The sequence below is a fragment of the Microcaecilia unicolor genome, chromosome 7 (genome assembly GCF_901765095.1).
Source record: "Microcaecilia unicolor chromosome 7, aMicUni1.1, whole genome shotgun sequence".
Taxonomy (NCBI): Eukaryota; Metazoa; Chordata; class Amphibia; order Gymnophiona; family Siphonopidae; genus Microcaecilia; species Microcaecilia unicolor.
The window spans coordinates 250,659,122-250,682,229 of NC_044037.1; the positions used below are offsets into that span (position 1 = coordinate 250,659,122).

Here is a 23,108-nt window from a genome sequence, read left to right on the forward strand (position 1 = left end):
TTCTTCAGAGGGAAATAAGTATTTGATCCCCCACCAACCAGTAAGAGATCTGGCCCCTACAGACCAGGTAGATGCTCCAAATCAACTCGTTACCTGCATGACAGACAGCTGTCGGCAATGGTCACCTGTATGAAAGACACCTGTCCACAGACTCAGTGAATCAGTCAGACTCTAACCTCTACAAAATGGCCAAGAGCAAGGAGCTGTCTAAGGATGTCAGGGACAAGATCATACACCTGCACAAGGCTGGAATGGGCTACAAAACCATCAGTAAGACGCTGGGCGAGAAGGAGACAACTGTTGGTGCCATAGTAAGAAAATGGAAGAAGTACAAAATGACTGTCAATCGACAAGATCTGGGGCTCCACGCAAAATCTCACCTCGTGGGGTATCCTTGATCATGAGGAAGGTTAGAAATCAGCCTACAACTACAAGGGGGGAACTTGTCAATGATCTCAAGGCAGCTGGGACCACTGTCACCACGAAAACCATTGGTAACACATTACGACATAACGGATTGCAATCCTGCAGTGCCCGCAAGGTCCCCCTGCTCCGGAAGGCACATGTGACGGCCCGTCTGAAGTTTGCCAGTGAACACCTGGATGATGCCGAGAGTGATTGGGAGAAGGTGCTGTGGTCAGATGAGACAAAAATTGAGCTCTTTGGCATGAACTCAACTCGCCGTGTTTGGAGGAAGAGAAATGCTGCCTATGACCCAAAGAACACCGTCCCCACTGTCAAGCATGGAGGTGGAAATGTTATGTTTTGGGGGTGTTTCTCTGCTAAGGGCACAGGACTACTTCACCGCATCAATGGGAGAATGGATGGGGCCATGTACCGTACAATTCTGAGTGACAACCTCCTTCCCTCCGCCAGGGCCTTAAAAATGGGTCGTGGCTGGGTCTTCCAGCACGACAATGACCCAAAACATACAGCCAAGGCAACAAAGGAGTGGCTCAGGAAGAAGCACATTAGGGTCATGGAGTGGCCTAGCCAGTCACCAGACCTTAATCCCATTGAAAACTTATGGAGGGAGCTGAAGCTGCGAGTTGCCAAGCGACAGCCCAGAACTCTTAATGATTTAGAGATGATCTGCAAAGAGGAGTGGACCAAAATTCCTCCTGACATGTGTGCAAACCTCATCATCAACTACAGAAGACGTCTGACCGCTGTGCTTGCCAACAAGGGTTTTGCCACCAAGTATTAGGTCTTGTTTGCCAGAGGGATTAAATACTTATTTCCCTCTGCAGAATGCAAATAAATTCATATACTTTCCACAATGTGATTTTCCGGATTTAATTTGTGATGTGCTATCTCTCACTGTTACCAATAACCTACCCTTCAATTATGGGCTGCTCATGTCTTTGTCAGTGGGCAAACTTACAAAATCAGCAAGGGATCAAATACTTATTTCCACCACTGTATTCTTAGAATAGAATGACCATCAAGAAAACTTCCACTACAAGTGCTTCTTAGAGCAGTACTCTCCTATTTTGAAAAGAGATGCATAGAAAAATTGTAGATTACTTTCTGTCTAAATGTTCATGTCTTTTAATGCAGTTTTGTAATATGTAACCAGAGAGAATAATGTGGTGCATGGCTCATGGAATTCTTTCCAACTCATCTGTGTGTTTGGCTGCGTGTGTCACTGCCCTGGAGAGGTAGAAAGGAGGGGCATTTGAACTGAGTGGTATCCAAACATTCCATTGTTTTGGAAAGAACAATAAAACAAAGCTTGATAATGTATCAAACCATGAGATGTCCTTATCAACAGATTCAAATGGTGGATTTTATAATTTAAACAAGGTGCCACCGGCTCATGCATCTCAGGTGCTCCTCCACTATTATATAGCAGCCGGTAGCAAACTACATGGTTCAGTCACTAGATATCATTGTACATAAGAATAGCTATACTGGGTAAGACCAGTGGTTCATCTAGCCTAATATCCTGCTTCCGACAGTGGCCAATCCAGGTCACGAATACCTGGATGAATCCCAGATAGTAGCAAGATTCCATGGTGCTGATCCCAGGGCAAATGTCTATCTCAACACAGACTATGGATGTTTCTTCCAGGAACTTATCCAAACTTTTTTAAACCCAGTAATACCACTGTAACCACATGCTCTGTCAGTGAGTTCCAGAGCTTAACTATTTTTTGAGTGAAAATAATTTTTCCTCCTATTTGTTTTAAAAGTATACTTTTTGAAAGAGTAAAGAACGTAATACTGTTTTGGTTAAAGATAATTGGGCTTTGGAACTAAAAATGGAAGCTTTGGAAAAAAAAACATATGTTAAAAGAGGAAATTGAGTCAAATAAAATAAACATTCCGCATGAAACATTGCAGCATGGAACCATTATGGATAGAAATTCCATGTGTGAAAGGAAGGAGTATTCTTGTAGGGCTGTACTACTGTCCGCCCGGACAGAGCGAACAGACAGATGAAGAAACAGATTAGGAAAGCTGGCAAATTGGGCAACACTATAATAATGGGCAATTTCAATTACTCCAAAAGTTATTGGATAAATGTTATATCAGGGAGTGTCAGGGAGATAAAATTTCTAAATATAATAAATTCTTCTTGGAGCAACTTGTCCAGGAACCGACAAGAGGGGGAGCCATTTTAGTGATGGTCCTTGGTGGTGTGCAGAGCATAGTGCGAGAGGTGGTGGTGTTGGGTCCACTGGGAAACAGTGATCATAACGTGATCAAGTTTGATCTACCATCTGGGCTGAACCTGCAAAGGAAATCTACTGTAGCTGCATTTAATTTTCTAAAGGGCAACTGTAATAAAATGAGGAAAATAGTTAAAAAGAAGCTAAATGGATTGGCTGCTAAGGTTAGGACACTAAATCAGACATAAGATGTTATTTAAAAGTACCATCTTGGAAGCCCAGACCGGATGCATTCCACGTATTTGTAAAGGTGGAAAGAAGAGAAAACGACAACCAGCATTGTTAAAAGGTGAAGTAAAAGAGGCTATTACATTCAAAAGTTTGTCCTTCAAGGAATGGAAAAAAGACCCAAATGAAGAAAATAAGAAGCAGCATAAGCACTGGCAAATCAGATGCAAGGCATTAATAAAGAAGGCTAAAAGAGAATATGAAGAGAAACTTACTAACCATAACAACTTTTTCAGGTACATCAGAAGCAGAAAGCCTGCGAGGGAATCTGGGGGACCGTTAGATCACAAAGGGGCATTCAGGGAGGACAAGGCCATAGCGGAGAAACTGAATAAAATTCTTTGCTTTGGTCTTTACGGAAGAAGATGTAGGAGATCTGCATGTACCAGAAATGGGTTTTAAGGGGGGTGATGCAGAGGAACTGAAAGAAATCTCTGTGGACCTGGAAGTTATACTGAGCCAAATTAACAAATTAAAGAGTAGTAAATCACCTGGACTGGATGGCATACATCCAAGGGTACTCAAAGAACTCAAGAATGAAATTGCTGATCTGCTGCTGTCGTTAAAATTGTCTGTAGTACAAAAACTTAATTTTGCGTTCTTATTTCAGAAAAATGAATGCTATTTTCATGGGTGGGAAAATTCGAATCTTTCCCGACTTAGCTAAGGAAACGCAGACCAGGAGAAGGGAATTTTTGGTATATAAACCAAGAATCCTTTCCCTGGGAGGTACTTTTATTCTTCAATATCCATGCAGATGTATGATTTCCTTAAATTATGTTAAATACCTTTTTTTCTGTCCTATGAAACTACGTGATTTCATTATAGCTAAGGAGAGTATGCAAGATGTCCCTGAGATGGCATCCCCCAGTTAATTGCACTGTCTAGGCTGCAGGCTCCCGACATCCTTCCAGTCTATATGTGATATAATTGTTAAATTCTTTTAGTAAAATTTGTTTCCTATTCTTGGATCCTTCCATTGTGGACAAAATAATAAGGAATGTTTCATTGTATTAGAATTCTTTAAAATGTAAGTTTCAAATTCTTATACATTTTGATGTATTATTATCATGATGTAAACTATTGAAAAGTCATTAAAAAAAAAAAAAAAATTTGTCTGTAGTACGTGAAGATTGGAGGTTAGCTTATGTGACGCTAATTTTTAAAAAGGGTTCCAGGGGTGATCTGGGAAGTTACAGACCGAGAAGCCTGACGTCAGGGCCTGGCAAAATAGTGGAAACTATTATAAAGAATAAAATTACAGAACACGTAGACAAACATAGTTTAATGGAACAGATTCGGCATGGGTTCAGCCAGGGGAAGTCTTGCCTCACCAACATGCTTCATTTCTCTGAATGCGTGAATAAACATGAGGATAAAGGTGAGCTTGTTAATGTAGTGTATCTAGATTTTCAGAAAGCTTTTTGATAAAGTTCCTCATGAGAGACTCCTGAGAAAATTAAAGTGTCGTGGGTAGGAGGCAAGCTTCTGGTGTGGATTAGGAATTGGTTATTGGACAGAAAACACAGATGGGTAGGGTTAAATGGTCATTTCTTTCACTGGAGTAGGGTGAACAATGGAGTGCTGCATGGATCAGTACTGGGACCGGTGCTATTTAACATATTTATAATTGATATGGAAATTGGAATGACGAGTTGAGATGATTAGATTTGCAGATGACACAAAACTATTCAAGGTTGTCAAAACACATGCAGACTGTGAAATATTGCAGGAAGAACTTAGAAAATTGGAAGACTGGGATTTCAAATGACGGATGAAATTTAATATGGACAAATGCAAGGTGATGCACATTGGAAAGAATAATCCGAATCATAGTTGCCTGATGCTAGGTTCCACCTTGGGGGTCAAAGAAAAGATCTAGGTGTCATTGTAGATAATACGCTGAAATCTTCTGCTCAGTATGCAGCGGTGGTCAAAAAAGCAATCAGGATGCTAGGAATTATTAGGAAAGGGATGGTGAATAAGACCGAAAATACTATAATGCCTCCATGATGCGACCTCACCTTGAGTATTGCGTTCAGTTCTGGTCACAATATCTCAAAAAAAATATAGTGGAATTAGAAAAGGTTCAAAGAAGAGCGACCAGAGTGATAAAGGGGATGGAACTCATCTTATATGAGGAAAGGCTAAAGAGGTGTTAAGTACATAAGTAATGCCATACTGGGAAAAGACCAAGGGTCCATTGAGCCCAGCATCTTGTCCACGACAGCGGACAATCCAGGCCAAGGGCACCTGGCAAGCTTCCCAAATGTACAAACATTCTATACATGTTATTCCTGGGATTTTGGATTTTTCCAAGTCTATTTAGTAGCGGTTTATGCACTTGTCCTTTAGGAAACCGTCCAACCCCTTTTTAAACTCTGCTAAGCTAACCGCCTTCACCACATTTTCCGGCAATGAATTCCAGAGTTTAATTACACGTTGGGTGAAGAAAAATTTTCTCCGATTTGTTTTAAATTTACTACACAGTAGTTTCATCGCATGCCCCCTAGTCCTAGTATTTTTGGAAAGCGTGAACAGACGCTTCACATCCACCTGTTCCACTCCACTCATTATTTTATATATCTCTATCATGTCTCCCCTCAGCCGTCTCTTCTCCAAGCTGAAAAGCCCTAGCCTCCTTAGTCTTTCTTCATAGGGAAGTCGTCCCATCCCCGCTATCATTTTAGTCGCCCTTCGCTGTACCTTTTCCAAATCTACTATGTCTTTCTTGAGATGCGGCGACCAGAATTGAACACAATACTCAAGGTGCGGTCGCACCATGGAGCGATACAACGGCATTATAACATCCTCACACCTGTTTTCCATACCTTTCCTAATAATACCCAACATTCTATTCGCTTTCCTAGCCGCAGCAGCACACTGAGCAGAAAGGTTTCAGTGTGTTATCGACGACGACACCCAGATCCCTTTCTTGGTCCGTAACTCCTAACGTGGAACCTTGCATGGCGTGGCTATAATTCGGGTTCTTTTTTCCCCACATGCATCACCTTGCACTTGCTCACATTAAACGTCATCTGCCATTTAGCCGCCAGTCTCCCAGTCTCGTAAGGTCCTCTTGTAATTTTTCACAATCCTGTCGCGAGTTAACGACTTTGAATAACTTTGTGTCATCAGCAAATTTAATTACCTCGCTAGTTATTCCCATCTCTAAATCATTTATAAATATATTAAAAAGCAGCGATCCTAGCACAGACCCCTGAGGAACCCCACTAACTACCCTTCTCCATTGTGAATACTGCCCATTTAACCCCACTCTCTGTCTCCTATCCTTCAACCAGTTTTTAATCCACAATAGGACATTTCTTCCTATCCCATGACCCTCCAATTTCCTCTGTAGCCTTTCATGAGGTACCTTGTCAAACGCCTTTTGAAAATCCAGGTACACAATATCAACCGGCTCCCCTTTGTCCACATGTTTGTTTACTCCTTCAAAGAATTGAAGTAAATTGGTCAGGCAAGATTTCCCCACACAAAAGCCGTGCTGACTCGGTCTCAGTAATCCATGTCCTTGGATGTGCTCTGTAATTTTGTTTTTAATAATAGCCTCTACCATTTTCCCCGGCACCGACGTCAGACTCACCGGTCTATAATTTCCCGGATCTCCCCTGGAGCCTTTTTAAAAAATGGGCGTTACATTGGCTACCCTCCAATCTTCCGGTACCACGCTCGATTTTAAGGATAAGTTGCATATCACTAGCAGTAGCTCCGCAAGCTCATTTTTTAGTTCTATCAGTACTCTAGGATGAATACCATCCGGTCCAGGAGATTTGCTACTCTTCAGTTTGCCGAACTGCCCCATTACGTCCTCCAGGTTTACCGTGAAGTCAGTAAGTTTCTCCGACTCGTCCGCTTGAAATACCATTTCCGACACCGGTATCCCACCCAAATCTTCCTCGGTGAAGACCGAAGCAAAGAATTCATTCAGTCTCTCCGCTACGTCTTTGTCTTCCTTGATCGCCCCTTTTACCCCTCGGTCATCCAGCGGCCCAACTGATTCTTTTGCCGGCTTCCTGCTTTTAATATACCGAAAAAAATTTACTATGTTTTTTGCCTCTAATGCTATCTTTTTTTCGTAATCCCTCTTGGCCTTCTTTATCTGCGCCTTGCATTTGCTTTGACACTCCTTATGCTGCTTCTTGTTATTTTCAGACGGTTCCTTCTTCCATTTTCTGAAGGCGTTTCTTTTAGCCCTAATAGCTTTCTTCACCTCACTTTTCAACCAGGCCGGCTGTCTTTTGGAGTTCCGTCTTTCTTTTCTAATTCGCGGAATATGTATGGCCTGGGCCTCCAGGATGGTATTTTTGAACAGCGTCCACGCCTGTTGTACAGTTTTTACTCTCTCAGTTGCCCCCCTAAGTTTTTTTTTTTACCGTTCTTCTCATTATATCATAGTCTCCTTTTTTAAAGTTAAACGCTAACGTATTTGACTTTCTGTGTACAGTTACTTCAAGGTCGATATCAAAACTGATCATATTATGGTCACTGTTATCAAGTGGCCCCAGTACCATAACGTCCCTCACCAGATCATGTGCTCCACTAAGGACCAGGTTATGGCTCTTCTGCTTGGAAAAGAAATAGATGAGGGGAGATACGAATGAGGTCTACAAAATCCTGAGTATTGTAGAATTAGTAGAAGTAAATCGATTTTTACTTGTTCTAAAAGTGCAAAGGCTAAGGGGACACTCTAGGAAGTTACATGGAAATACTTTTAAAACAAATAAGAGGAAATATTTTTTCACTCAATGAATAGTTAAGCTCTGGAACTCTTTTTCCGGAGGATGTGGTATCAGCGGTTAGCATATCTGGGTTTCTCCGTGGACAAGCAGGCTGATATTCTCACGTGTGGGTGACGTCACGTCGGCCCCGGAGGATTTTCAGTAAAAAATCTACAGAAATCTCTTCTGGAGCGTTCCACCGCGTGTGGTGCTCGAACTGCACATGCGCGCACGTAGTTTCCCGCCCGCCGCGCGGTCACGCTCCTCAGTTTCTTCTTTTCCACGTTTGAGGAGACATGGAGTTTCGTTTTAGCGCTTCGCGTTTCCTGGCCGCCGGAGTTGAAGTTTCTTCTCTCTTCGTGAGATTCTTTATTTGTTCCTCTTTACGAGGGCTTCGTATACTTAAAAAAAAAAAAAAAAAGCTTTTTCCCTTATTTTCTAGTTTTTTTCGCGTTTTATAATTTTCCTTTATTTTTTCATTGCAACCGCTGTTAGGTCACTCCATCGAGATTTTTCCTTTTTTGTGTCTATTTTTCTGACACAATCGCGTCTTTTGATTTCGCAGAGGCTATTTTCCCCGCAATGTCATCGAAGACGCCCAGCGGCTTCAAGCCATTCGCCTGCTGCAGCCGGACCATCTCTAGCACTGATTCGCACTCCTGGTGCCTTCAGTGCCTTGGCCCGACCATCTTCCGGAGAGCTGTATGTTGTGCCTCAAAATGAAGAAACGCACCCAGCTTTCCAGAGAGGCTCAGAGAGAGAAGCTTTTTGGGTCTGGTGCGTCGGCATCGACATCGGTACCGTCGACGTTGAGGGCAGCGTTGGCGTCGGGAGAGCAGGTACAGGATGCCAAAAGACCGATGCATGCTGGGAGCAGTGATGCATTGAGCGGGTCTCCACCTGCTTCGGCGCCTTCTGCTTTGCAGGCCCCCCCGGGACCGACCTGTATTGGACCTGGCCCCGAGGAGGCGTGTGGATTCCACGTCCTCCTCACAGGTACAGAGGAGTCTCGATGACGGGCGTCGGGCGAAGGCCAAGAAGAACTGTCATCATTCTCCTTCTCGACACGGTACTGGGAGCTCCGGGTCGTCGAAGCATTCAGCACTCGAGAAGCGTTGACGCCGAGAGGATCGCTCTCCCTCTGTGATGGAGGTGTCGACGCGATGGTCGTCTGGCAGTCCGGTACCGGCTCCCCGACCTCTGCAGGTTCTGCCTCAGAAGCCCACCCCAGCACCGCAGCCTTCCTGGACAGCTTCTCTGGATGAGCGCATCAAGGCTTTGTTTCCCAATTTTATGGAAGCAGTGCTGCACCAATTGCGCCCGGCACCGGAGGCTCCTGCGGCACCTAGTCTTATGCCGGTGGTGAGGTCTCCTTCAGTCGGCAGCCTCCCGGGCCGACTCTCCATTGTTGTCGGTGGAGGAAGTTTCACCTGAGTCTCTAAGGGAGTCGGCTTCTCGACACCGTCATCGAGGTCGCCATACCTCTATGTCGAGACGGGCTTGGATCCGGGCTGCTCTTTCTGAGCTTTTGGCCTCATCTGATGATGATGATAGGCCTGGAGTATTCTATGCCGAGGACTCTCTAGGCCTTCCATCTGATTCTACTCCCTCACCTCAAAAGCAGCTCTCCCCTCCGGAAAGCTTGTCTTTTTAATCTTGTGTACGGGAAATGTCTGAGGCCATTCCCTTCCCTGTGGAGACTGTGGATACCCCACACGTGAGAATATCAGCCTGCTTGTCCTCTGAGAAAGCGAAGTTTTTTACCTGAAGCAGGTATTCTCCGAGGACAGCAGGCTGGATATTCTCACAAACCCTCCCCTTTGGAGTTGTTTTTCTGTTTATTGGATTCAACTGAGGAGCGTGACCGCGCAACGGGCGGGAAACTACGTGCGTGCATGCGCAGTTCGAGCAGCCACGCGCGGTGGAATGCTCCAGAAGAGACTTCTGTAGATTTTTTACTGAAAATCCTCCAGGGCCGATGTGACGTCACCCACACGTGAGAATATCCAGCCTGCTGTCCTCGGAGAATACCTGCTTCAGGTAAAAAACTTCGCTTTATAAATGTTTGGACAAATTCCTGAAGGAAAAGTCCATAGTCTGCTATTGAGACAGCTATGGGAAGCAATTGCTTGCCCTGGTAGTTGTAGTATGGAGTGTTGCCACGATTTGGATTTCTGCCATGTACTTGTGACCTGGCTTGGCCACTATTGGAAACAGGATAATGGGCTAGGTGGACCATTGGTCTGACCCAGTTATTCTACACGATTTGTTTTATAATATATCTGGTGGAAATATTGAAGGTTCAAAAGAAGGTAATTCTGTTGATTTTAAGAACAAAGAATAAACTGGACAGAGGACAACTTTGATTCTGTTGATTTTAAGAACAAAGAATAAACTGGACAGAGGACAACTTTGATTCAACAGTCTTTTGATTCTTTGGATTTAACTTGTATTTTTGGAAGTTCTAAGGATGGTATACCTGTTTCTGCTATACTTACTATTAACTTGGTGTTGAATTTACAGACTTTTTTTCTTAAGACATTTTTTTCAGCATCTTGATGCTACTTTTTTGGCCTTTTATGTATAGGCTATTTTTGGATGTTTTAAAGGCCATGCAATCAAGGAGGAAGAAATTTTTGTTGTGGTCAGGGGTTCTTCAGCAGAAGGTCTTGCCTGGTTAAACATTACCTATAAACTTGTGATTTAATATCAGAGTATGAAATTTATTTTTACCAACACATTTGATTAAATTAATTTCAGATAGGCATTTGTGAACCGTCCCTGTAGCATCTTCTCCTGTAGTTGTGTAGTTTGGTTTTTCTTTTTTTTTTTTTGGGGGGGGGGGGGAGTTATTAATTGTAATTAACTCTGGAACTGTATTTGGAGCTTTCTTTGTTGCATTTTGGTCTCTTTTTGTTTTGGGAAGATTTCTTTATATTGTGAATTGAATCTTCCCCCTTTTGTGTTCTCATGCAGCTGCAGTGTAGTGAAAGATTTCAGCTGGGCTGCTGAGAACAGGTTTGAGAGCTGAGCAAAATGGGGGAGGTCTCCTGGGCCCTGTTGATTGTAGTCTCTGTTCTGAGATGGTGATACCCAGGAGAGTCTGGGTTCTCTCTCTTATCTGAGCCCCTTCAGCTTCAAAAAAGGGCGGGTGGTTATTGGGGGCAGGCCATTTTTTTGTCTGCAGCCATCCAGTAGCCAGAAAAAGAAGCAAAAGAACTTGCAGTCGAGCTTGTGCTTGACATTAAGATAACAGCAGGTCCCTAAATTTTTTTTTTTGTTACATTTGTACCCCACGCTTTCCCACTCATGGCAGGCTCAATGCGGCTTACATGGGACAATGGAGGGTTAAGTGACTTGCCCAGAGTCACAAGGAGCTGCCTGTGCCTGAATTGGGAATCAAACTCAGTTCCCCAGGACCAAAGTCCACCACCTAACCACTAGGCCACTCTCTGTACAGTCTCTTTGCTTCCATTTTTTACCTGTAGTTAAACCGATCACGTGTACTCACAAATATTAGATCATGTTACCCCTATTAAAAGTTCACCATTGGTTACCTGTATCTTACAGGATATCATTTAAATTGTTGATGCTAATTCATAAATTTTTTTTCTTCTGGATTTCCTCTTACTGTCACAATATTTGATTATATATTTCTCCTTTTGTGCATTGAGATCCTCCTCACTGAACCTTCTGGTGGTCCCCCTCTTAAAATTCAGTTTTTCTCTAAGACCTTTGATTCTTAGATTTCAGTTTGTGAGTCAGTTGACTAGAGGGCTCCCGGGATCTATAACAGCAAAGCTTTTGTCGATGCCTTTTTCTACTATAGAAGTGTGTAATCCTCTTTTCCTTCCTACTTTATTGTTGAATTTGTTTTATATATATTTGTAAAGTGAATGTTTTGTAAACCACTTGGGTAGTTACTAATATGTGTATATCAAATACATATGAAACTTGAAACTTTATCTTCATCCATCCATTCTCACAGTATCATTTTCTTTCTTGCTGTTTAACTAGCCTATCCAACTGAACCCATATCTTATACATAATGTAATGCTGATTACTGAAACTGTATAAGCACACAGCTTTTCTTCTTTAGTTGCTAGAAAAGGCAGAGGCTCGTGAGCGTGAGAGGGAAAAGGAAGAAGCTCGCAAAATGAAGAGGAAAGAGTCTGCATTTAAGAGTATGTTAAAACAAGCAGCACCTCCAATTGAACCAGATTCTGTTTGGGAAGAGGTATGTATTAAGTTAATTTTTTTTTAGCCTAGTACACAGAGGGGCATTTTCGATATGACATACAAATCCAATTTTTTATGTTTTGCAAAAATGGTCCAAAAATCCAGTGCCAAACATGGCCATTTTTGAACCAGAAAGTCTATCTTTTTAATTCAAATATCACCCTATTTTAGATGTTTTATATGCTCAGTGTGTCTTTATGGTCCATTTTCAAACAAAAAAACGTCCAAAGGAAAAACTTACAAAAACAAGTCATTGGATGTTTGGGGCCAGCAGTCTTATTAGACTCACACAGACATCCTAGCAGAGCAGTGGAGCAGCCAAGGGGGCACTGCAGTGAACTTCACATAAAGTCTCAGGTACACGTCACACATATTGTATGATGAGCCCGCTAGGAATTTAAAAAAAATGTTCTCTACCCAACTGTATACCACTATAAATAGACCTTACAGTCCACTACACCGACCACTAGGCTACTCCAGGGACCTGCTTGCTATTCTGAGAGGAATGGCCAATATATCTGCAGCTGTCATAGAGCCTGGTATGTACTGTCACATTCACCTCTTATGAGGGTGGAAGGGAGTCATTGACCACTGGGAGGTTAGAGGGGTCATGCCTTTATCCCTTTGGTGGTCATCTGGTCAGTTTGGTCACTTTTTTGGCACTTAATGGTTATTCAAACAAGTCTAGCCAAAACATCCTAATTTTTGCCCTGGACATTTTTACAATGTTCCATCATTACAGAAAAAGTCCAAATCATAAGGCTCCCCCCCCCCCCCCCCCCCAACAAAGACAAGAAATGCCTCTAACATGCCCCCTTGAGATTTAGGCGAACTGCATATAAAACAGTCTTAAACTCGATAATAGTATTTTGGAAGTTTTTGTGGAAAAATAAAAAAGTCTATCTGCCACTTAGTGTTGTTTATTGGGCATTTTCCTGTTTTGAAAATGACCCTCAAAATGTCTGTCTAATAAAATATCGCTGACAGGGATTTTAGTACATGACTCTCGCATTTCATAGGCATCAAATCCAGATGTTCTCTAGGCCTAAATAATGCATCATATTAATTGAGAAAGATACATCATATTTCTGAGTGATATTTGTAAGCGTAAGTACATAAGTATTGCCATACTGGGACAGACTGAAGAGGCTAAAGCAGTTAGGGCTCTTCAGCGTGGAAAAGACATTTGAGGGGGCATATGATTGAGGTCTGCAAAATCCTGAGTGATGTAGAATGGGTAAAAGTGAATCGATTTTTCATTCTTTTAAAAAGTACAAAAGACCAGGGGACATTCAATGAAATTGCATGGAAAATACTTTTAAAATAAATAAGAGGAAATATTTTTTCACTCAAAGAATAGTTGAGCTCTGGAACTCGTTGCCGGAGGATGTGGTAACGGCTATTAGCGTATCTGGGCTTAAAAAAAGTTTGGACAAGTTCCTGGAGGAAAGGTCCATATTCTGTTTTTGAGATGAACATTGAATGTTACTACTAATTGGGTTTCTGCCAGATACTTGTGAGCTGGATTGGCCACTGCTGGAAGCAAGATACTGGGCTAGATGGACCATTAGTCTATCCCAGTATGGCTGTTCTTATGTCTTTAATTAAGAACTGATCTGATTATGACCAGAACAAAACATAAAGGTTACTCTGTATGCAAAGCAAACTTTTTGTCCTGTACATTTTGGATAACATTTAATACAGTGAAACATATTTTCTCCAAGGATAAGCAGGCCATATTTTCACATGTGGGTGATGCCATCCACATTGCCCGGTGCGGATCTTAAACAAGCTGCTAGAGCTTCAAGAGCACACTCGGTGTCCCTACCCTGCATGCACGAGTGTCTTCTCACTGAGAGAGCATGGGACCATCAGTCTCATCCACAGAGAGGAGAGAACATGATTGTCCTGCGCTCCTCACAGCGCCTGGTACTTGAGCCTTCCATTCGGGGCTTTTTGCCCTGACTTCTTGTTTGTTCTCCTTTCTTTGGAAAGGTTCCTCTCCCTTCTTGTGTAGTTTTAGTTTACTTTTCCCCACTTTTAGGTTTCTTTTATTTTTGGGGCACTCATTAGGCCCTCTTATGCTAGATCTCCGTTAGGGTATCTCGCCCAATTTTTCTGGTGCCATCGAGCCATTTGATTTGCCCACATCTGTTTTCCCTTACATGTCATCGAAGGTTCCCATGGCTTTAAGCGCTGTAGCTGATGCAGTAGGACCATCTCTGGCAAACACACTCATTCTTGGTGTCTTCAGTGTTTGGGCCCTGAACATACCCTTTTCAGCTGTGTTCTTTGCCTTCGTAAGAAGAAAAGAATCCAGCTGGCCAGAGAGGCTCAAAGGGAAACGATGTTTGGAGCCCAATGTGAAACCTTGACATCGGCATCGGGTGCATTGGTCCTTATGGCTGAGAGGCCTGTTTCAGACACTGGGAGTGGACATGCATTGAATGGGTCTCCATCTGCCTCGATGCCAGCTGCTGTGTTAGGGAAATGGCGGCTGCCATTCTCATTCTCTCCAAGTCCCTTCACTGGCTCCCTATCCGTTTTCGCATCCTGTTCAAACTTCTTCTACTAACCTATAAATGTACTCACTCTGCTGCTCCCCAGTATCTCTCCACACTCGTCCTTCCCTACACCCCTTCCCGTGCACTCCGCTCCATGGATAAATCCTTCTTATCTGTTCCCTTCTCCACTACTGCCAACTCCAGACTTCGCGCCTTCTGTCTCACTGCACCCTACGCCTGGAATAAACTTCCTGAGCCCCTACGTTTTGCCCCATCCTTGGCCACCTTTAAATCTAGACTGAAAGCCCACCTCTTTAACATTGCTTTTGACTCGTAACCACTTGTAACCACTCGCCTCCACCTACCCTCCTCTCTTCCTTCCCGTTCACATTAATTGATTTGATTTGCTTACTTTATTTATTTTTTGTCTATTAGATTGTAAGCTCTTTGAGCAGGGACTGTCTTTCTTCTATGTTTGTGCAGCGCTGCGTACGCCTTGTAGCGCTATAGAAATGCTAAATAGTAGTAGTAGTAGTAGATGGAGGACGAGCTCAGGACTGAGATGTTTGAGGACCTGGACTACAAATCTCCTAAAAAGGCTGTTACGATCCTTCATTGGATCCTGAAAGATGTTCAGGTAAAGAACTCTGAGTCTCCTCTGTCAGTCTGTCTTGTTTAAGAAGATAGACACCATGTATTGGATCCAGGGTTTGACAAATCTCAGTTGCCTCATCATTCCTTGGTGGTGGAATCCACGCTCAAAAGAGCCAGGAGTTCTAGGGATAATGCTTTTGCACCCCTTGGCAGAGAAGCTGGAAACCTGGATTCTTTTGGGCAGATAATGTATCAGGCCTGTATGCTCATCTCCCGTATTCAATCTTGCCAGCTCAACACAAGCTTCTACTTGGGGAACTTGGTGTGCGGTATGTCTTATCTGGTGTATTCTCTCCCAGAGGAGGAGGCCGAATCTTTTTGCCAGTTGGCCAAGCAGCAGAAGGCATATAGAAAGTTCTTTGCCAGGGGCACTATGACACCTTTGATGTGGCATCCAAGATCCCTGCCAGAGTATAGTGATGTGCAAATTTGCATGGCTGTGTGTCTCCGACTTGGACCGGACGGTCCTGCAGAAGTCGTCGGATGCCACGTTTCGGAAAAATAACCTTTTTGCAGACAAGGTGGAGGAAGTTGCTGACCTCATCAAGAAACACACTGACACCACTGATATTCTGTCCCACCTGACTTCTTTTGCACCTTACTCATCTAGGAAGTTTTTTGGGCAAATCGAACAGGGGTCCCTACTACTCTCAGAGACGTAGAAATGTTCCTCCCCAACCTCAGCAAGCTCAGTCCCAGCGCGCTCGTTCTCATCAACAGCATGCTCCCAAGGCCCAGCCAGCTTGCCAGTCAAAGCTGGGGACAAGCTTTTGACTTGGTCCAGCAGACCATAGCTGCAGTAAAGGTAACCGTCCTGGCCAACCTGGGGGGGGGGAGGGGAGGCTGAACTTTTTTTTTTTAAAAGGTGATTCTTTGTAACCTCCGACCGGTGGGTTCTCCAAATGGTCTATGTCGGTTATGCCCTGCATTGGTGTCAATGACCACCACATTGTGCACCAAGAGCATCTCTCTACCCTTCTAAAGGCCCATGTGGTCGAGCCCGTTCCACCAGGGGAACAAGGACAGGGATTCTATTCCAGGTACTTCCTTGTGCCCCCCCCTCAAAAAAAAAAACGGGGGGGGGGGGGGGGGGAATGCGTCCCATCCTAGACCTAAGGGCCCTGAACAAATTCCTGGTCAAAAAAAAAAAGTTCAGAATAGTTTACGAGCACCCTTCTTCTGGAAAATGATTGGACTTAAAGGATGCTTACACTCACATCTGATACTTCCGGGTCACAGGAAATATCTTTGGTTTCAACTGGGGACACATCACTTCTAATACCAGGTGTTGCCTTTTGGCCTTGCATCAACTCCCAGAGTGTTCACCAAGTGTCTTGCAGTAGTCGCAGTGTCACTAAGCAGAATGGGAGTCCATGTATTCCCCTTATCTGGACAATTGGCTGATGAAGAGCACGTCGAAGGACGGTGCTTAGGAGTCCATGCAGAGAACTATTAGAGTATTAGAGCTACTAGGGTTTGTTTTAAACTACCCCAAGTTCCATCTTCATCCCAGTCAGCAGTTGGAATTCATCAGTGCCCTGCTAGACAAGCAGCAGGTGTAGGCTTTTCTCCTTGTGCCAAGGGCGGACACTTGTTGCTCTTGCTGCTCAGGTCCAAACCAGCCAACAGGTCACAGCTCGGAAGATGTTGAGATTGTTAGGCCAAATGGTGCGTCTTTACATGAGATCTACCCAGTGGACCCTAGCTTCCCAGTGGTGCAAAGACTCAAGGAACCTAGTGGATGTCATCCAAGTAAAACCAGAGTTGATTCAGTCTCTACTTTGGACGGTTTGATCCAATTTGACTAAGGTTTTCATTCCAAATTCCTCAGCCCCAAAAGGTGCTGACAATGAATGCATCCCGCCTGGGGTGGGGGGCTCATGTAGATAGACTTCCCAACCAGTGTGCTTGATCAACTCAGGACTCAGATCTTCAGATCAACCTCCTGGAGCTATGGCAATCTGAAATGCTCTGAAGGCTTTCACAGATCGGCTGTCCAACCAAATTGTACTCATTCAAACAGAAAGACAGGCAAAAATGTACTATACCAAGAAGAAAGGGGGAACTGGATCACACCCACTGTGTCAGGAGGCCGTCCAGATGTGACGGGCAGTCCAGTATGGATGCTTCTCAAGACCACTTACCTGTCGGGCAAATCCAACAGCATGGTTGCCAGACTGAGCAGAGTCACGCAACCGCACTAGTGATCACCCGACATGGGCGTTGCCCGCAAAATCTTCCAAGTGTGAGCACCCCCTCGGTGGATCTCTTTGCCTCTCACCTCAATCACAAAGTCCCTCAGTTCTATTCCAGGCCTATGACAGACTTGTGTTGGATGCCTTCCTCCTTTATTGGGGGACAGGTATTCTGTACATGTATCCTCCCATCACTCTGGTGACTTTGCTGAAATTCAAGCAGACTTTGCTGAAACTCAAAGCAAGACCGAGAGACCATGATCCTGATCGCTTCATATTGGCCGAGGTAGATCTGGTTCCCTCTTCTTCTGGAATTGTTCTCCGAAGAACCTTGGAGATTGGAGTGTTTTCCAACTCATCATGCAAAAAGAGGGATCTCTTTTGCATCCCAACCTCCAGACCCTCACAGCCTGGATGTCGAGAGTTTAGAATTTGCTTCCTTACGTCTTCCTGAGGGGTCTTGCTGGCTTCCAAGAAAGATTCCACCAAGAGGTTCAAGTGGAGGAGGTTTGCTGTGTAGTGTAAGGGCAAGACCCTAGATCCCCTTTCTTGCCGTACAAAGACTCTGCTTGAATACCTTCTACACCTTTTTGAGTCTGGTTTCAAAACCAACTCTGTAAGGGTTCACATTAGTGCAATTAGTGCTTACCCTCGCTGTGTAGATGGTAAGCCCATCTCTGGACAGCCTCTATTGTTCGCTTCATGAGAGGTTTGCTTTTGACAAAGCCCCTTGTCAGACCTCTGCCTGTGTCATGGGACCTCAACGTCGTACTGAACCAGCTGATGAGAGCTCCTTTTGAGCCTCTAGATTCCTGTCGTCTAAAGTACTTGACCTGGAAGGTCCTGTTTTGGTGGCTGTTAATTCAGCTCGCAGGGTCCGTGAGCTTCAGGCTATAGTAGTGGATCCACCTTACATTAAATTTCATCATAACAGAGTAGTTCACATGCACCCTAAGTTCCTTCCTAAGGTTGGGTCAGAGTTAAATCTGAATCATTCGATTTGTTCTTCCAACATTCTTTAAGAGCACATGCAGCATCCTCATCGCGCATGTTGCAAGAGCCAGTGGCATAGCTAAGTGGGGCGCCAGGGGAGCAGCCGCTCCCCCAAACGGAGTTCTGCCGGCGCCTATTTATTTTTGTCCTGTTGCAGTGAAAATGTGCACCGGCGGAAGTCCGCTCTCGCTCCCCCCACGCCGTCAGCTTGCCTCATCCTGGTTCCACTTCTGGCAAGAGCGCGGGACCATCAGTACAATATTATAGCACACTACAAAAAGGAGAATAAATGGCCTGCTGTCCTCAGAGAATACCTGCTACAGGTAAGTATCTTTGCTTTCTCTGAGGACAAGCAGGCCATATTTTCACATGTGGGAATCCCTAGCTACTAGGCTCACCAAAAATAACAACAGGCCAAACTGGGCCTCGATACAGTGAGGACAAACTAGTAATTAACCTTGAAACTATATACAACTTGGTGAGAGTGCAGCATGGAACAGAACAGGCCTAGGAGGGTGGAGCTGGATTCTAGACACCAAACAAATTCTGCAGAACTGTCTATCCAAATCAACTATCGTGTTGGGTATTCTGCTCAAGGCAGTAGTGAGATGTGAATGTGTGAACTGAAGACCTTGTCGCAGCCTTGCAAATTTCTTCAATGGAGGCTGACAAGTGGGCTACCGTCGCAGCCATGGCTCCAACATTGTGTACCTCCACATGACCCCCAAGAGTCAGCCAGCCAACCCCCATCCTGTTGGGCTCAAAAGAAACAAAAAGCTGGGTGGAATGTCTGTAAGGCCTAGCTGCTCCAAGTAAAAGGCCAATGTGTGCAGTGCGCTTTCCCCAGGATGAGCATGTAGACAGTGGGAATGCCTAACGTATAGAAATTTCTGGTAGATCTTTTTGAATGTTTAATTAACCTGGAGAGTCTCCATGAAAGGTGACGCTTATTACTATTATTTTCCATGCAACAGTCTCAACAAAATGCAAGTGCTACTTTTCAAAAAAGAAAAAAAATTCTATACATCTCCTACTCCCTTGAACCCCTCTCGTTTCTTAGGACTAATCTTAATAGCGGAAATCACAAAGAATCACTTAGGCAAGTCCTGGACTTCCTAATAGAAGAACATAGTGTCAACCACAAAGTCTTGGTGGGAGCAGCCAATCCTTGAACATATTTAAAAACAATTAAAAGAATTTTATAATAAATTCTGTATTGGATAGATAGCCAATTTGATAACGGTCAGGGTGATAACAGCTGTATCTGTGAATTCCTAATGGGACCTTAGCTACTGTATTCTGGACAACTTATACTGCCTTTAGAGTTGAGAGGCCCTTTTACTAAGGTACGGGAGGGCTAACACGTGGATAGCATGTGCCAGATCAGCACTATCACTGGGCTCCCATGTGCAGTCAGCTGTAATTCTGAGTTTGGCACGTTCTGAATTCTGGAGTAGAAAATATTTTTCTACCGCAGGGGCGTTCCCGACAGTAATCAGCAGTTGGCGCATGCTGCATGGTTACTGCCTGGGTATTGCGTGAGCCCTTACTGCTAGGTCAATGGGTGGCAGTAAGGCTCAGGCCGTAAATAGGCGCACGCTAGTTTTAATTTCAGCGCATGCCCATTTCCCAGCCACGTTAAAAAAATGGCCCAGAGCGCACCCAAAATACACACCCATACTACCGCAGACCACTTTTCACCATGGCTTACTAACAGGACCCCTGAATTTGTTGCATCAAGTAGAATAGCATTCACATAATCAAAATAGGGGAATATAAAGACCTGCCAAGTCTAGAAATCTGTAGCAGGAAATAGATCTAAGACAATATAATATTTGTAACTTAAAGGTGACCACATTAAAGATTAACTACTTGTGGTCTAACAGGAAGTTGTTCATCTTTAACATGATGCTCAGGGCATCACGGCCTGAAGTAAAAGGTCTTATTTCCCTAAAGCAGTGACATTCTTATTAGCCACAAGGAGTAAGACTGCTGGAGTGAGATTGCTGAGTTTTGAGGAATTTCTAAGCTAAGTGCTATTTATTAAAAAAAAAAAAAATTAGGGCTGCATTTCTGAAGTAGGCTCTGGAAACTGTAAGGCTGTTTATAGCTATTCTGCATTCTTTTAGATTCTTTAATTTGAAATTTTTCAATTTATTCTTATTTAGGACTGCATTTTGATTAAAATGTGTAATTTTGATTAATACTTCTTTACTTGTCACTGTAATAGTACCCCTATACTGTACTTGTTCACACCAGAGTCTGTAACCACCTCTCCGGAACTATGTAAGCCACTTTGAGCCTACTAATAAGTGGGAAAAGGTGGGATACAAATGTAACAAATAAAATTAATTAATGGTACCGATATGTTGGGGGGGGGGTTCCCACTGCAGTTCTGAGGGAAAAAATAACATACTTTTAATCATGCAATTAAAATTTTAATCAAAATGGAGCACTAAAAAATTATTTTTGAATAAAAGAAGATTCTTGACGTTTAGAAATTTGAGGGAAGGCTTTTTTATGCACATGATAGAAAAAGAAGATTTTAATCCTTTAGCCTTTTTTGAGTGTTTTTCCTTCACTGTTTTCAAATATGTTTATATACAAAATTTAAAAGGTTAACCATTTAAAATGAAAAATGCAAGTGATTCATATGATTAGGAGTATTCAATTTATTCCGTTTTTTTTTTTTTTTTTTTTAATGATGTGTTAAGCCCACTTCCTCTGGTACTTGATTTCTTGGAATTCTCTTGATGAGGATTGTGGTAGCAGACTTCTTGATTGATATATAGGGCCGCGCTATAGGCGAGTTAGTGCTTTTAGTGCGTGCTATGTAGGCACCCACAATATTCCTATGGGCGCCTATACAGTTCACGGTAATTTTGTGCTTCCGCTAAAAACGCTAGTGCACCTTAGTGAACAGGGCCCATAGTATCAGGGTTTCCTTTTGTTTTATATTTTGTTGAATCTCACTGTATTTCTCAAAGTTCATATTTCTTTGATGTAATTTGGAAATTCAAATTAAAAAAAAATTTAAGCGCATAGGAGGATCTTTGAGGAAAAAGTTACTTCACTTCCTGTAACTGGATTATTATACTATTTAATGGACAGTAATCAATTGATCCTGACCTTTTGTAGGAGTTGAGTGAAATAAAGTAAAAACAATGCTGGTTTCTTCTGATATTGCTTTGTGGTTTATAGGAGTATACAAATTTCTGTGTATATTTTTGTAAATGGTGTTTCTTAATGTATGTTGTTTGTAGGTTCGGGAGAGGTTTGTTAAGGAACCAATATTTGAAGATATTACTCTAGAATCTGAACGGAAGCGAATATTTAAAGACTTCATACATCTACTTGAGGTAATTTTTCTTTTCTGGCTAAATTTATCGTCACCTTCCCCCCCCCCCCCCCCCCCCCAATTTTTTTGGGTGGTTTGTGTGTAATACTGGGATAGAAATTACCTTGGCCTTATAGTCCATCTCTTATTGAGAGGCTAGGTTTTATATTAGTATTTATTGCAAGCCAATTTTTTTTTTACTAAACAGATTAAAATAAAGTATTGAGAGTTCATTAATCTAGTTTATTTTGATTGGGGAAAGCTAAGTAACAGAAGTTTTTGATTGTAGTGTTGACCGAATGGCCTTTAAGTTAGTGATGCAGAAGATATTGGCACTCGTCATTACATAACCAAATTAGTTCTGTTAGATATTGATAGAATTCTTTTAGATAATGTTAAGAAAAGTCTTTAAAATGGAAAAACCTTTTGAAGATAATTCCAGAAGTCAGTGTTGTTTGCATGTGCAGGTAGTAGATTTACACATGTAAATCAGCCTGCACATATAAGCAGTTTTTGAAAAGATACTACTTCTACATATATGCCATAGTATGCAGAGATTTGAAGGAGGCATGTTCTGAAAGTGGTTTGGGTGATCCTTCAAAGTATTTGTGTGTTAATGTATTTTAAAACAGCAATGCATGTATATCCAGGAAAATTTCCACGTAGGCATTTTTACACGAGCATCAGTAGAGACTGGCTGGAACGAGCATCTACAGATTCCTCTCACCCCCCCCCCCCCCCAAACCCCAAAGAGCAGGAAGGATTAGTCCTCATCGGTGCTAAGGGATGCCTATCTAATATCGCTGCCCCTTGAAGCATGGCACCAAGAGCATCAAGGCACTTAGGTTACCTGTGCCCTTGAAGTCCCACGACATGAAGGTAGCTTACCCTCCCTGGAATTGGACAGGGCACGACAATCTCCAAGGAGATAAGGTCCTCCACAACTACCACTTTATTTTTAGCACGTTTTGTTGACGTCATGCTGTTTCCTGTTCTCAATCAAACCACCTTGTTGCATAGCTATAGACAGGAGAACACCGGAAGGAAGTGCCTCTGTATCCTAGCTACTGCTCCCACCGCCCCCTGCAGCCCGTCAGCTGGCTCCTGCCTTCAGACTGCAGGGGAGGAGGGAGTTGCCTTCCCCATTGGCAGCTGCTAGGCTACAGCAAGCACAGCAGACACACTTCAGAAGGAGCAGACAGATAGGTAAAGTTGTTATAGCAATGAACTTATGTTGCCAAAGTACTACCTATAGTAGTTAAGATTAAAAAAATAATAATAAAAAAAAGATACAGAAGTACTGGGAGAAGAATACAGGGGGTTAGGAAGGGAATGAAAGGGGTCACTAGTTAGGAGAGGCAATGCTGCTCTGAAATACTGGCAGATGGCAGAAAGGAGCTGTGGGTGATGAGGACAGGGATTGATAGTGGAGCTGTGGGGGGAAGAGTAGAAACAGGATGCAAGGGTGAGAGGAATTCAGGAAAAGAGCATGGGTTGTGTGAGGAGAAGGTTGCTAGCAAAAGGAGACATAATCTTGGAGAGAG

At 43.2% G+C, this 23,108-nt stretch overlaps 1 protein-coding gene across 2 annotated transcripts in view; it reads left to right on the forward strand.

The window, feature by feature from the left end:
• PRPF40A (pre-mRNA processing factor 40 homolog A) overlaps positions 1-23,108 on the forward strand; it is a 202,727-nt gene that overhangs the window by 154,434 nt on the left and 25,185 nt on the right. For both annotated transcript variants that reach the window (XM_030210472.1, XM_030210473.1), the window contains exons 21-22: positions 11,742-11,879; positions 21,491-21,586. In XM_030210472.1, coding sequence (XP_030066332.1) covers positions 11,742-11,879; positions 21,491-21,586 — 234 coding nt within the window. The remainder of the gene's footprint in view (positions 1-11,741; positions 11,880-21,490; positions 21,587-23,108) is intronic.